Source organism: Diorhabda carinulata, chromosome 4 (genome assembly GCF_026250575.1).
Source record: "Diorhabda carinulata isolate Delta chromosome 4, icDioCari1.1, whole genome shotgun sequence".
Classification (NCBI taxonomy): Eukaryota; Metazoa; Arthropoda; class Insecta; order Coleoptera; family Chrysomelidae; genus Diorhabda; species Diorhabda carinulata.
Window position 1 is genome coordinate 32,394,762 of NC_079463.1, and position 14,918 is coordinate 32,409,679.

General features: G+C 28.8%; 2 protein-coding genes across 3 annotated transcripts; both read left to right on the top strand.

The window, feature by feature from the left end:
* The first annotated feature begins 4 nt into the window (after positions 1 to 4).
* Positions 5 to 2,293, top strand: LOC130893155 (coiled-coil domain-containing protein 42 homolog). The gene is made up of 6 exons (XM_057799033.1): positions 5 to 200; positions 665 to 869; positions 1,098 to 1,271; positions 1,638 to 1,790; positions 1,843 to 1,980; positions 2,034 to 2,293. The coding sequence occupies exons 1-6, from the start codon at positions 82 to 84 to the stop codon at positions 2,247 to 2,249; spliced, it is 1,005 nt and encodes a 334-aa protein (XP_057655016.1). The 5' UTR covers positions 5 to 81; the 3' UTR covers positions 2,250 to 2,293.
* Positions 2,294 to 4,188: 1,895 nt separating this feature from the next.
* Positions 4,189 to 14,848, top strand: LOC130893162 (vesicle-associated membrane protein 2). 2 transcript variants are annotated; one of them, XR_009059155.1, is made up of 5 exons: positions 4,189 to 4,301; positions 5,837 to 6,054; positions 6,168 to 6,247; positions 6,650 to 9,380; positions 9,711 to 12,440. XR_009059155.1 is itself a non-coding variant. In XM_057799042.1 (5 exons), coding segments are annotated over exons 1-5 (483 nt in total). In that variant the 5' UTR covers positions 4,189 to 4,299; the 3' UTR covers positions 13,519 to 14,848. The 2 variants fall into 2 exon arrangements, 1 of the variants encoding a protein (XP_057655025.1); XM_057799042.1 differs by lacking the exon at positions 9,711 to 12,440 and adding an exon at positions 13,388 to 14,848 and having other exon boundaries at positions 6,650 to 6,701.
* The last annotated feature ends 70 nt before the right edge of the window (positions 14,849 to 14,918 follow it).

Below are 14,918 nucleotides of genomic sequence, written 5' to 3' on the forward strand. Positions count from 1 at the left end.
TGACTTTACATTGACATGTTATATTTTCTCTAAAAAAAATACACGTTTATTGAGAAAAAACTTTATACCGCAAATTTAATAATGGAGAATAAATATAAAATAAATGTTTCCCAACGTTTAACGTTCCCGAAAAAGAAACCGTACGGTCTAGAAGCCGTTACAGATTACATTGAATCAAAAAAGATGACAAAAATGGAAAAGTAAGTACGAATCTATTTTAATTTAAAATGAACGTTTATTTAATATTTATTATATATCAAAAACCTATTTTCCAATGTTTAAGTAAATAAAATGTACTAAAAACTATTAGATTGAACAGACCGGAAACATTTATCAGCTAAAGCTTATTAAAATAATGACTAAATTATGGAATATATCAAAAATGGTAAGAATTTTAAAATTCAGAAAAATACTATACCTGTTAATGAAAATAATCCAACAATTAAATATATAAAAAACATTTATTATAGTCAAACATTACGAAAAACTATTTGAGGTTATCTATAACATTAAACTTTCTTCTTCTCTCTTAACTCGAAAAAATAGTCCTCATACATCGTATAATCCAGTATCCCCCATCAAAAAATTGATTATTATGATAAATGGTTGAAATCACGAGTCTTTAATCGCCAGATTCTAAATGTGAACGATTAAACTATTTCAGAATATATCCTGAATTTGACGTGGTTCATTCTGAAGATGCTAAATCGGAATTGTCTAAATTGCAAATAAGGTTACACGGTGCCGAAAAAATGTTGGGTTCAAAACGTAAAAATCTCGTTGAAGTTAGAAAAAGTCTAGATATACAGTGGAAGGAATTGAACGAAAAAGAAAAACAATTGAGAGAAAATTTCATACATTTTGATCAAGTAAATAATCATTCATTTAGCTGTTTTCCATATAACATTAAAAAACAAACTAATAACAACTTACGTGTTACAAATTGACAGTAAATTACGCTGTTGCCAATACTAACTATTTAGCAGTACAGTTCAGATTTATTGCTCATGACTAGTAAAATTCATAATGTATTAATTGCAAATATTTACTTTATATCTTTAGCAATATTTTCTTCTTTTATTTTGTTTTCTCTATAGTTTATAACGGAAAACATGGAGAAACGAGAAAGAGCAGAAAAGAAGATAAAAGACGATAAGATATTATGCGAACAAAGACGTAAAGATATTGAAAAGTGCGAAAAAGATTATATCGCTTTGAAAGAGGCAAAATTTGAAATGGATAAAAAAATCAAAGAATATAAGTTATATGAGGTACACTGAATAATTTATTTACATCTCAACATAGATTTGTAAAAATTTAATCCTTTCTTACGTTCTCATTAATAGAGGTGACAACATTGCATTCTTCTTTTTTTGGAAGTATAGGAGCCTTTTGCATTGTAGATCTATAAGTGTGAATTGAATCAAAACTTAATTTTTCAACATTAATCATTGTAATATATATTCAAAAAGTTATTGAAAAATAATACTTGTATAATTTTCTCAATGATTTTCTATATTTTTTATGAGTAAAAAGTAAATTTTCTAGAATTTCTTATACAAAGTAATCGATACTTCTTATGAATCGATTTATGACAGTTGACAGTTCAAGTGTGAAATAAAAAGTAAATTTTATAGAATTTCTTAGATAAAGTAGTCGATACTTCCCAAGAATTTATATCGATTCAAGATATGATAAATCGATATATGACACTGTTAAGCGCCAAACTGAGTTTAGCCAAACTCCAAGAGCAAAATCTTGTAGCTTTAGAAAGGGCAAAAAGTGATATGGTAAGGGAGAATACATTAAAAAAAATATTTTGTGAAAATTGAATTGGTTTAGATGAAACTAATCGAAGAAAAAAACTTCATAATAATGGGTTTGAACAATCAAATAGCAAATCTTCAATCAAGATTCGAAAATGCGAAGATTAAATCAATCGATTGCGAACATCTCGTTCTTAAAATTAAAAACAATGCGGTTCGTATTAAATTTGATAACATAACCTCGAAACAAACTATTTTTATTTCAAGGTTTTACAACTACACGAAATAGACGAAGTTAAATCATCAATTTGGAATTTGTATACTCATATGGCTCAATCGAAAGAGCATCCTATCAAGATCGACAAAGATAACGTGGAAGAGCAAGTCATGTATATCAAACGAACCCTCACGGAGTTGGCTAAAGTTAATCAAATATTGAGAAAAAGAGCCAAAGCTGCTCTTAAAACTAAGTCGAAAACATAGAATGTATTTCAAAAATATTATGTTTCAATAAAAAAAAACATCACGTGTTATATTTATTAATGAAACATGACCTATACCAAATAAGTGTAAACGTGGCATCAGCGCAAACGTCACCAACCCACAATCAAAGCGATTTCTATTTCATTGAATTAGACGTCAGAACTATTTAAATTACAAATAATTACAACTCAAATCTCGTAGTTATGTTTTGAATTATATTTTATATAAAAATACACATATTAATAATATATTATTTAGTATTTACAAACCATTTTTAATAAAATGTCACTAAATAAAAAAAACCAATCAAATGACGTCAAATCGAAGTGGCTACTGTTACTTTAATGTGTTTATAAATATTTTCACGACTTGAATATACCTCCGTATGTTTTTTAAACAACGAATACAAATCATTTTGATATTATTATATTAAACAATTTCATTTTTTTTTTAACCAAGTAGAAGATTCCGATTAGAGACGGGAATAATACTCACTGAAAGTTATTTTGTAACTGTTCTTAATTCACAATATTCCCGTTTCATGGATTATTACACATAATAAATTTCGATGTAAACGATGAAATTTGATGCTGGTAATATTTAATATTTTGATTTAAATATGGTATAAACAATATAATCCAAAAAAATAAAACATTTGGGGGTTTCAGAAAAAAACAATTTAACAACAAAACAGTTTATTACTCGTAGAATAAAATGACAGCAATTTGGAGAGGTTAACATAAAACGTTATAGTCCAGTCATATTAGAGGTTTTATTTAAAAAATAGTTTGTATATTTTCTATATATTTTTTTTTGATAAATCGTCTTATAGGACTTTTTGATAGTAAAAACAGGTAAAAATTGACGTTTCGACGTAAAGTTGTAGGAATGTAGATAAATGACAGCAGTTTGAAGAGGTTAACATAAATCGTTATAGTCCAGTCATATTAGGGGTTTTATTTAAAAATTGTCTTATGTCAAACGTCAAAAATAAGTAAATACATAATTTAGGGTGTATTTAACGCCTTTTTTCATTAAGAACGGTTTGATATTAAAAAAAAATAGTTTGTTGATTCTATTTTCTATATATTTTTTTTTGATAAATCGTCTTATAGGAGACTTTTTGATAGTAAAAACAGGTAAAAATTGACGTTTCGACGTAATGTTGTAGGAATGTAGATAAATGACAGCAGTTTGAAGAGGTTAACATAAATCGTTATAGTCCAGTCATATTAGGGGTTTTATTTAAAAATTGTCTTATGTCAAACGTCAAAAATAAGTAAATACATAGTTTAGGGCCTATTTAACGGTTTGATATTAAAAAAATAATTTTCTATATATATATTTTTTTTTGATAAATCGTCTTATTGGACTCTTGGGGTTGGGCCCCAGACATTCTAACGCCGCCTTCGTCAAGTTGTTGACCAAGTAGCCGGCTATCCATGTGTCAACTTGACATATCAACCGACTGCACTGTAATTTTCAATATAAAAACAAGATTTTTATAGTTTAACCCCTTTAAGACTCGATAGTTCTATAAGAAATTTTCAACTTCAATTCATGCCCCCCCCCATTTTATTTCCCCACCTGTAACAAGGACCAGGCTGAGTATATCCACAGTAAAATATTCTGGGGCCCTATGACCAAAGTTGTACCGGCCTCGGCCTTGCGGGGGCCTTGCCTCAATCCGAAGTTGTTACCTAAACGACCAGACTATTAGAACAGAACAAAAAAAAGATATTTAGATTTAATTATATAAAAAACACACGCAATAAAAATCTGGCGACGATATAAATAAAATTAATCGCTTATGTCATGTTTTATTATCGACAACTTTTTCTACGGACACTGTATATTTTCAAAATTTCAACGTGCGACCGGACTGACACGTCCGTGACTGCGTCCTAGCCGGCCGGTCGAGGCGCATGTCCGCCGCGCCAGTATGACGTCACGATCAATATAAGCGACATCTCAAATCACATTTGCATCGGTGTTATTTTAGTGTTTGTTCTTCGAAAAATTTCAATAGAACTTTTGCCTTTTTTAAATCATGTAAGTTACTATTTATAAATCTATCCGAATACATAAAATTTACACGTGTACTTCTTAATTTAATGCAGATAAATATATTTCGGTTCCCGTATTGAAAATTCGATTTTTGATCAATTAATTTTAACGAAATGCGCGTATAGAAGGTTCCACAGTTTGTTAGATAGTTTAAATATCGTTTTTATCGATAATAATGGTTCATTTATAATAAATAAATGATAAATACGATAATTACTTCTATATATAACTTTTTTCGACTTCGTATATTACGTATATATTCACAAAAACGATATATTGAATTTAAATAATTTAAATTAAATTTATTTAGTTCAGGTAGGTGTTGAGAATCGATTTTCGGAACGGAATTTATTGCGCAGGCGTCTTTCAAGACGGCATGGGCGATATAAGTGGAATGAACTTAGATTCTTAATAAAACTAGAATTAATTAGCTTCAATTAATTGGTTTGTGAATCAATTTGTCTGTGTTTATCCAAAAAAAAAAACATGTAAGTAGTTTTATTTACGTTTAATTAGTTACAACTATCGTTTTATATACCGAATTACTTTATGGGTAGACGTAACTATCATATTTGGACAACATTTTTGACCGAACGGTAAAATAATCAATATTTATTTAAAAAGATACTATCGACCGCGCCAATTCAATTTATCTCGGCTTTCGTTAATGGTATACTATTTGTCTTGTGTATTGACGAGCCCTGTATAAAAATTATTGTCCATGTTTAACCATTTTGTATAGTTTTGATTCGGTTATTAACAATTTTTCGATTAATTCAATTCGAAATATTAATATACCAAAAAAAATTCTTTGGTTCACTTTTTAACCTCAAAAAACATAAAACGAAGCAATAATTTTTGAACACCCCGTTCGAACCATCCATTTTTTTACTCTAAGTCTTAATTTCAAGGTTCATAAACAAATAATTTATTCCGATTTTAAGTCTAATGAATTACCCTGTATATTAAATTATTTTTATAAAATATAAATGACTCTTACTGTATGTGTATCACTAGAATTATACAAATATTACTTATTGAAAATGGAATTCACGACTTAAATCGATTCTCAAGATATATGACCTTATTTGACCTATATATTCATTAGCGACAACAACAAAACATTTCTATTAAATTTACGAACGTTCACGTCGTTCTGGGTACTTTTAATTCAATAACTTGATTATTTTTTAAATTTAAAATATATTCCGAAGCTAGACTATCACAAACAAATTCCTAAACAGTTTTTTGCATTTCTTTAGGCTTGCATAGGAAGTAGATTAATGCACAGAACAACAGATTCCGAATGTCAAAATAAGAGATGGGGGAAAATTACGTCACTTCTTGTTTATACAGGTTCGGCTGCAGCCTATTACGCGTTCGAATCGAATAAAAAAATGTGACTGTCGAAACAACTGACGAGGGAAATTTACGTCATTTCGCGTTTATACAGATTCGGCCGCGGCCCATTATACGTTCGAATCGAATAAAAAATTTATTGTTATTAATTTGTTATTCAGGTCGGCAGGGGATTCACTGGCCCCTGGTGCGGGGACGACGGGTACCGGCGGTGAAGATGGCATCGTGGGGGGACCCCGGACGCCACAACAGATCGCGGCTCAAAGACGACTTCAACAAACGCAAGCGCAAGTCGATGAAGTTGTCGATATTATGAAAACGAATGTAGAAAAAGTTCTCGAAAGAGATCAGAAATTATCGGAATTAGATGATAGAGCAGGTAAATATAAGTTTAATGCTTTCCGAGTCCAAAGTTAGGAATTTGTGTCCTATACGAGGATATATACATAACTTATCTTGAATGACAAGAGACATTTTCTTCTTCTTTTTTAGATGCATTACAACAAGGCGCGTCACAATTTGAACAGCAAGCGGGTAAATTGAAGAGAAAGTTTTGGTTACAAAATTTAAAGGTTCGTAATTAATTATTTCTATTAGTTGTGTAGATCCGGTCCTGCGCTATAAGTATAAGTGTTACCAAAATTTGTGACGATTGTTCTTTTAGATATTTTTTATTTTGATGATAATGATAGTTTTAACCTCTAAAATGAATTATTTATGATCAACTTCATGATGAATTTATCTTATTTTATACTATTTCGCTGCCAAAAGAATAATAATAACAATAAGAATAAATTTTTATAATAAAAAAAAAATTATGACCAGTATTTGTAGACATTGTGAATGCTTAACTTTCATCTGTCACATATCTTAACAACGTTGTCATATCTTTTATTTCTCAGGAAATTTAATGACAAACTTTAATGTTCTAATACAATAATCATTATAATTATATTGGGTCTTTTTATTTACAGATGATGATAATAATGGGTGTAATTGGACTTGTAATCTTAATAATCATAATAAGTGAGTACATCAATTATTTTTTCATCTCACTATCACCATACCATTTTAAACACATAATATCATATTATTAACGAATGTACACATATTTACAAAAAAAATCTACGTGTTAAAATATATTTTTCTCATTTTAATGATCACATAACATGAAAATATATCTATTTAAAAATTAAATATTACGCGAGAATGTGTTTAAACATCCAGGGGACGTCCTGTAAATATAAATAACGGTTACAACAACAAAAAACACGACGATAAATACCAATAAATGATATTTAAATGGTTTTATTTTTTCTTAGTGAACTTCATGTAACTCATCGGCCAAAAATTCGGTAATTCTGAATGAAATCTGTGTTATTGGTGTAAAAGGCTTTCTGTCTGTCTTCCTGTCGTAGAGTACTTCAAAAAAAATGTCTTCCCTCGTCACAATACTTCAATTGTAATCTATAAGTTCATTATTTTCGCATACTGTAAGTATTATCAACACTCGCAAGCGGAAAACGCGTCCATTTTGTTAATTGTATATTGTGGTAACAACAGTGTTGCCAGATATCGCGAAATAGATTTATAAATACTTACATTATGGAATTTTTGCACGGTATTAGTTTTTTTTATCATGTGGCTTTGCTTGATATGCATCGATTTAGTATAAAAATTCGAATGTACAGGCGTTTAAGAAAATTCATTGTCTAAACTACATAAATATGGAATTTTATTAATGAAGACATTATAACAATTTTTTTTCAAATCAAACTTAATCTAACCTAATATCATAAAGTTGCAGCAATAACCTAACCTCAAATAGCATGAAGTAATCTGACGTTTTGTCGGAATCAGCTGAAGCCTATTTAAAAATGGCCACTGTGGGATAAACAAACGCTTATATGTGTGGCTTTTCAAGTTATATGTTGGATTTTAGAACTTATTATTCCCATTTCTATTACGAAATGGCTTCTTAAAGAGTTACTACTTGAATAATAGCGGAATTTCCTCCCGAAAAGATGGCCGAGTTGTTTTTTTTTTTCGAAAAAGGGTACAACTCCACCTAAAGCTTTAAGTTGGAACAGTGGAAATTAATTTTCAAAAAAAAACTAAGTATTCTAAATTTTGTGAATTGCTTAAAACATTACCCACAAACTGACTAAAAACTAAATGCAAAAATACTCGACTGTGTTAGTTCCACTGAAAATATACAAAAAAGTATCTATGGAGTCCTTTCAACACCGTAAAATAAAAAAAAAACATAAAAAACCACCAAACTACATGGGAAAAATCAAGAAAAGCGAACTCGAGTACATTCGAGAGAGATTGTATACCCCACAACCGCCATTTTGACGTAGATGAGCTGTTTTCTTAGATTGCCTAATGAATTTCAACGCCGTATAACCTAACCTCACTTGATACGGACATAACAATAATTTAAAAAATTGAAAGTTGCATATTTTATGTTTCACAATATAAAATGAACAAAAATATTTATAGCAATATACCTATGTGTCTAAACATAATTTATATTCCTGTAGTTGCAAGGTCTACCAACTGTCTTCAGTTAAAAATAACAACAAAACGAATTTTTTTAATACACTTGTATATTATCAGATTTTTTTGAAGCACGTAGTATGCATGGACGTATTTATCTAGAAAAATCTTGTACAACTACCCAAATATATTGTAAGGGACGTAGTTTTTAAAAGTATTATTTCGGATATAATTAATAATTTTAGCATACTGACAAGGCAACATCGCATTTTCTAATTAAGTTCAAAGAACTTAATCGAGCGTTATGTAACCGGCAATACATTTTATGACCTATTATTAATTTTACCAAATCTTGAGCAAAATCATACATAGCTGTATAAAGTAATATAATAAAGGTCTACCTACTTGTGAAAAAAATATCTTCAGGTTTAAACACATCGTTCCTACTGAAAAAACGGAAGTTGTTTCAGAAAATAATTTACAACACCGAATCAGCTGTAATAACAAACGTAATAGCGTTGTCAGTTGACGTATAATCACTAATTAAACTTCAAATTATAAATATTAAATATTGGTATTATTTATTTTTGCACCACTTGATGACAACAATCCCTTTTGGAACTAAATGCCTATTTTAACATCATTTTTGTGAAAATCTGATTGTTTTAACACAATCACGCCATAGTTTCATGACATACACTTAACAAAGATGTAACTCATATAAATTTCAAAATGGTGATTCCACAGCCTCCACCGAAACTATAAGCTGATTCTCCCCTCCATATCTATGATTGAAATTGTGCTGTGTAATCTTGGTTGCCTATTCTTCGATCATCGAATATATAATTTAACCATTTTATTTCGAGTAACGTGACGCGGAATTGTTTTAGACACTTTTTTTTCTATGAAATGAAAATATAACACTACTACTAATAATAAGTTTGATGTGAATAACGCAATATTTGTGTTCCAAGACAATACGACAGGTGGTTGTGACGTCATCTCAAAATGTTTTTTATTTTTAGTTGTTGGTCATATGAAAATGCCTAAAAATGTAAACAACGAAAACTCGTATTGTCATAAATATTAATTCATTAACTTTTTTATTTATCTTTGAAATAATAACGTAGTAAGTTCAACAATATAATTGGGTACATGATTAAGGATTTATTTGCATGTGTGGTCGTCTAAAAACAGCCACAGGTAAGAAGAGACACTTTTATACATAAATAACGAGAAGATATCGTCCATCTAAGCTCAAATCATCTACAGTGTAGTATAAATAATCACCAAGTACTTATTTAATTGATGCTTTCGATTGTTATGTACCCTAATATAAACTGTGGTTACTATCACTTATATTCATTTTCACATTTAAAAATATATAAGCACGAACGCCAATGTTGCCAGACTTCAAAAATCAATAAGATGAAATAATCAACATTTTTATAAGCTTGTAGTGTTTCTCCTTGACCAGTACTGATGTATGTGTTTAATTATCGTAATTTAATGACCAAAATGGTTTTTTTACAGTTCGGATAATTGGCAAAAAAAGAAAATCTGCAATTTATGAAAACAATACACCAAAAATAATTTAATCTATAAGTTGATGATTAGGAAAGTTGGTTGAGATAAAAATTCAATTATAATATAGAAGCTTGTACTTTAACCTAGAAAAAAATAATTTTTTTAAACAAACGATAATTTTAATGTGGTTGAATTACCAGTGTTTCTACAAATGTAAAAAAAAGCGTATTTAAACGATACATTATATCAAATAATTGCTAATATTTAATAAGAAGAAAAGAATAAAACACTTTTTTGAATTATATTTTGCCCTGTAGGTAAATAAATACGAAAATATTTCAATACAAATGTAATAAAATGAAATTCATCTTAAAATAGGCAATCTTGTTTATACAGATTGTCCCATAAGATCGTTCTCGAAATTTTTACATATCTGTTTGACATTTCCAACGTCAACTGTCAGTTATAGGTCGAATTTATAATTTTGAGTCATTACTTGAATATATTCAATATTTATGATGTTTCTTAACACTTTTTATTAACCTATAAAAGTTTAGACTTCCTATAATAATATTTTAAGACTGAAAATCTAATATACCTGAATGTTAAATAAACTAGGTAGTATATTTTCTTCTAATATAATTATAACGTATTTATTCTTTTCTTTTTACCTCCAAATAATTGAAAATTGATAAATCAAGTAACAAATACCCTAAAGAAACAAATAAATGCTTGTTTATAGTTGCGTATTTCAAATTTCAGTCGAATGATCGTCAAAACCGCTCGCCTTATCAATTTTCTAAAATTTCGTTCATCTTCACCGTAAAAAATTGCTTATTTGATATTATTTATAAATAAAAGTTCTAATAAATAATTTGTTAATATATGTCTAGCAGGTATATTTTTTCCATTTTGAGAACTTGATTATCAATTATCAGAAATGTATCCAATATTAATAAAAATGAATTTATTTCGAATAAATTTGACAACAGCGTAATGATGAATTAATCAAAATAATTATTGGCATTATTGAATACAATAAACAATTACTTACTATAGGTTATGTCACTTGGTTCAAATTTCACAAGTTCTCAAAATTTATAATAAGAGACACAGTATATACACTATTTTCACGAAAAATTGATTTTTTTAATAAAGTTTTATCACAAATCACCGCCATAATGTAGCAAACAGACACTAGAAACTCGAATCTACTACTAAAAACACTTTAACCTAGAAAAATATTGTTGACATTTGCAATGTTTATTGTTCTTTAAGGTGCATTTTCATGTTGACGCTCGACGCTGGCTTAGTGCGTCAAATTAGGTCACGTGATATAATTTCGACTGAAGCGTCATCTAAATCAATTCAACGTCAAATATAAGAGCGCCAAGCTTCATAACGCTGAAAAAAATACTAAAATACACCACTTCTCAACAGTCTGTGAACCTATAAACATAAAATGTGTGTAATTTATTCAATCATTTCTAAATGAGTGAATTATTCTGATCGATGTAGTTTACGTAACACTAGTAAACAGCTGATGATATAAATTTATGAAGTTTTTTGCTATAATGCCCGATTTAAAGATGTATACAATGTTTAGTTTTGACGCAGCACTAATTTAAGATGACGTTTCAGTTAAAATTGTACCACGTGATATCATTTGACGCTCTAAGCCAGTCAAGTGTCAACATGATATTGTAACATTACTAAATAATATTGTTTAAATATATTTCCTACTGTACATAATTACTATTAACGTCACAGTTTACTAGTAAGACTAATTGCAAGACTTTTATACTTCTAAACAAAACTGTAACTTCTCAAAATGTATCTAGTGAATTTTTTTAGCGTACTTTCAAGTTATATATTTCTATTCTTTAAATATAGTCAAAACAAACTATATAAACTCGGAAAAAAGTAGATTCTAGTTTTGAAAAGTTTACTATGATTAACAATTTTCAATTCCTGGTGCCTTATTTCTACCGGGATCATCTGACTGGCAAGCGTGGTTAGAATGTAAAACTTACTTCAATATACGTTACAGATTCTAGATTAATACATTGTATTCACGTTCACTATAACACCCCGTATATTAAAATTCACAACGAATAATTAATATATAATTGAATCAACAACTAAATAGACACTATAACTGAATAATGATTAGTTTTGGTTGTTTCCCGGTAAAATGTCATTTGTCGTTATGAGATTCGTATAATACTAACAGTGTTGCCGATGTCAACACGTTTTATCAGTAGGTGCTTCACCTTGAATTGAAAATTGTTTTATTTCGTATAACGTTTGTAGATGCTGAATGTATATAATTTAGACGCTAAGCTGTATTCCGGCAACGTCAGAACTTGTTATCCAACATTTTAATTATTTTTCACATTTATAGTTATCACTATTGCTTTTTTTCAATATTTTTTTCTAATCGTATCCTTGTTCATCAGATATGAATTTGGAGTGTTTTAAATAAAAGGGTAACATGTTCAAATAGACAAAAAAATCAACTTCCAAACTATAATGTTAGTTAAAATATTGGTTCGTAGGAAAGGATGTTTATAAATGTAAATATGAACGCATTCATTCAATATTGAAAATACCCCTCGACCCCATATAATTTATTAGTTGTTGACGATTTTAGAAATATAATAATTTTTGTTGTAAACTTTTTTAATTTGATAAAATTGTGAAATTTCAATTAATAAAACATGTGGCACTACTGTATATCTTTATTTTTTTTTTTTCATTTTTCATACTTCTCGTAATGCCAATAAGGCCAAATCTCATTTCAACATTAAAATGCATAAATATTGAGATAAAAACGCTGGGAGGGTGATAATTAACTCAACACCCAACATCATTAAAATATACTCGACGAATAAATATTAGTTTTTTCAAAATGTAAATTAATTGTTTATAATGATGTTTCGGTTTATCCCTATTCATTGTAGTACGCCTAACAACAACATTGTATGACAATTAATATCTCACATATCCGGAAATTCCACTTTTATCTCAACTGAAGAAATTTTACCAATTACATTTTTTATAGTTTCTATTAATTCTGACAACTCCTGGCAACGTCGCAATAAACAAACAAACAGACTTTGCTCTTAACCTTATAAAGTATTTATAACACATTAGAGATTTTTTTCTTATTTATAGTTTTTCTTTTCTTTACACTCTTTTAAATATATTGATTATAAAAAGAAAATTTTTGTTAACGAAAAATAATAAATTTCTTAAGCGACGTTGGTTTGTGAATTAAAATAAAGGTTATATAGTTATTTTTCAGATTCACCGCCTACATCTCAATCGATACGTAAAAGAAGAGGAGGTATAACCAAAACTATTCATAATTGCATGTATTTATTTTTTACATTAATTCACAGCTCACACAAAAACTTGACAATTTCATGCTTGCATCACAACATCATTTATCATGAAATTAAAAACAAAACAGTGTAAGACAGACAGAGTAAACACAAATTTGAAAAGTATTTGAAGTTAATAGATTTTGAAGACGACAATGGATTTGGTGTGAAAAATCAACTGCCGGCTGTTGTATGTTTTTCCACGTAAACTTTAACTTTTTATAACAAAAAGTTCCTCACATCAGTCATATTATAACTCAGTTTAGAGGTTAGTTTATTCATATTTTGATATTTTAGTGAAATTCATGCCGGAAACACCAGCAGCTCCTCCCCAACCTCAATACGTAGTACCACAAGGTGGAACGGGACAAGCAGTAGGACCAGTAACAGGTGGGGAAGCTGGAGGAACTGTGCCCAAAACCGGCTAAAAGTTTTCTTGATTTCAGAAAGATCTCACGCTAAACTCACTATAAAAAAACATTGAATTTCAAATTTATTTATATGTTTCAGATTGCTAGTCCATTTTTTTTCATTTTATCGATTCATATACGTTATTTAAATAAAAGCCCACCTCTACTTTTGATTGTACTAACAGGAAGTGACTCGCGACTTGTCAGTGTTACAAACTGTTATAATTAAAACGTGATGTCATTATTTTCTGAACAGAAATATTTTACAGTATTTTTGAATTGATTTTTTTTAAGAAAATGGACTTGCATACTCTCAAATCGCAATTTTATCGTGTATAAAATATTTATTAGTTTAAAAGCTCTGTACACATCTTGAAAAACAAAACGAACAGGCAAGTTGTATAACTGTGTAAGAATTTGTATTGGAGACATCTTTAGGTAAACATGAATACATAATAATAAAACTGTGAACATATGTAAGTAATTATAGTTTTAAGTTATACGATTGCCAATTCAACGATATAATCTCACATTTAGAAATAATTTATAAAGTGATTTTACTATGAAATTCGATAAATCTCAAACTACGTCAGTGACATCAAACTATATGGCAGTGTACATGAAAAAGAGACAATAATTTTTTAGAATGAATTGAGTAGAATATTCTTGATAAAATTTTTCGTTTTTGTCTGATTATCGTTTCAAAAACTTTCTGCTATAGTGTGAATCATCAAAATAAATATCAAATAGTTTTTTACTTGATTGTTTCTTGCACACGACGCATTACAGTAATGATCGACCGCGTAAGCCTTCCACAACAAATATTTTTCTTTCAACATAACCTTACATTTTTAATATGTATCCCACAAAAATGCTTCTATTATGCTGCTAAGCTGATAGTTTGGCAAAACTGTGTAAGTATGACTTCTATCGGATTTTGTAGAAGTTTTATAAAAGGTGTTCACAATAAATATGAAATAAATTAGTTGCAAAACGTCAAGTTTTACATAAAGTTATTAAACCAGAAAAATTGCTAGAGTTCGAACAGCGTTGCCATACTTTAAAATAGTAGTAATATTGAGGACAAATGAAATAATTTTTTAAACCTTTGTTTTATCTGGTATTTATTTTGAATACCGTCTATAGTGTAATATAAAACGAATTGTTGATGCCATGAAAATTATATAATTAGCTGTCTTAGAATAAATAAAGGGTATACTTAGTTCTGTGAGATTATGTTGTGGCTTATTTTTCCAATTTATTTTAACGAGTGTTTGAATAAAAAAGGCATAATTACGAAGATTTGTTGTATATTATCTTATTTTAGAAAATAAAGACTTTCGTCTCATGTTCGTTTATAATTTCCACAAAATATAGTCTTTCCCTCCTCTTGTTGAAATGTGGTCTTTGGTCATAAA

Excerpts from the sequence above, each read along its gene's own strand:
- LOC130893155 (XM_057799033.1), top strand. The coding sequence starts at position 82 with ATGGAGAATAAATATAAAATAAATGTTTCCCAACGTTTAACGTTCCCG. Across the intron at positions 201-664 it reads AAGATGACAAAAATGGAAAA|AATATATCCTGAATTTGACG; the intron begins GTAAGTACGAAT and ends AAACTATTTCAG. Across the intron at positions 1,981-2,033 it reads TTAAAATTAAAAACAATGCG|GTTTTACAACTACACGAAAT; the intron begins GTTCGTATTAAA and ends TTTTATTTCAAG.
- LOC130893162 (XM_057799042.1), top strand. Across the intron at positions 6,055-6,167 it reads GGAATTAGATGATAGAGCAG|ATGCATTACAACAAGGCGCG; the intron begins GTAAATATAAGT and ends CTTCTTTTTTAG. Across the intron at positions 6,248-6,649 it reads TTTGGTTACAAAATTTAAAG|ATGATGATAATAATGGGTGT; the intron begins GTTCGTAATTAA and ends TTTTATTTACAG.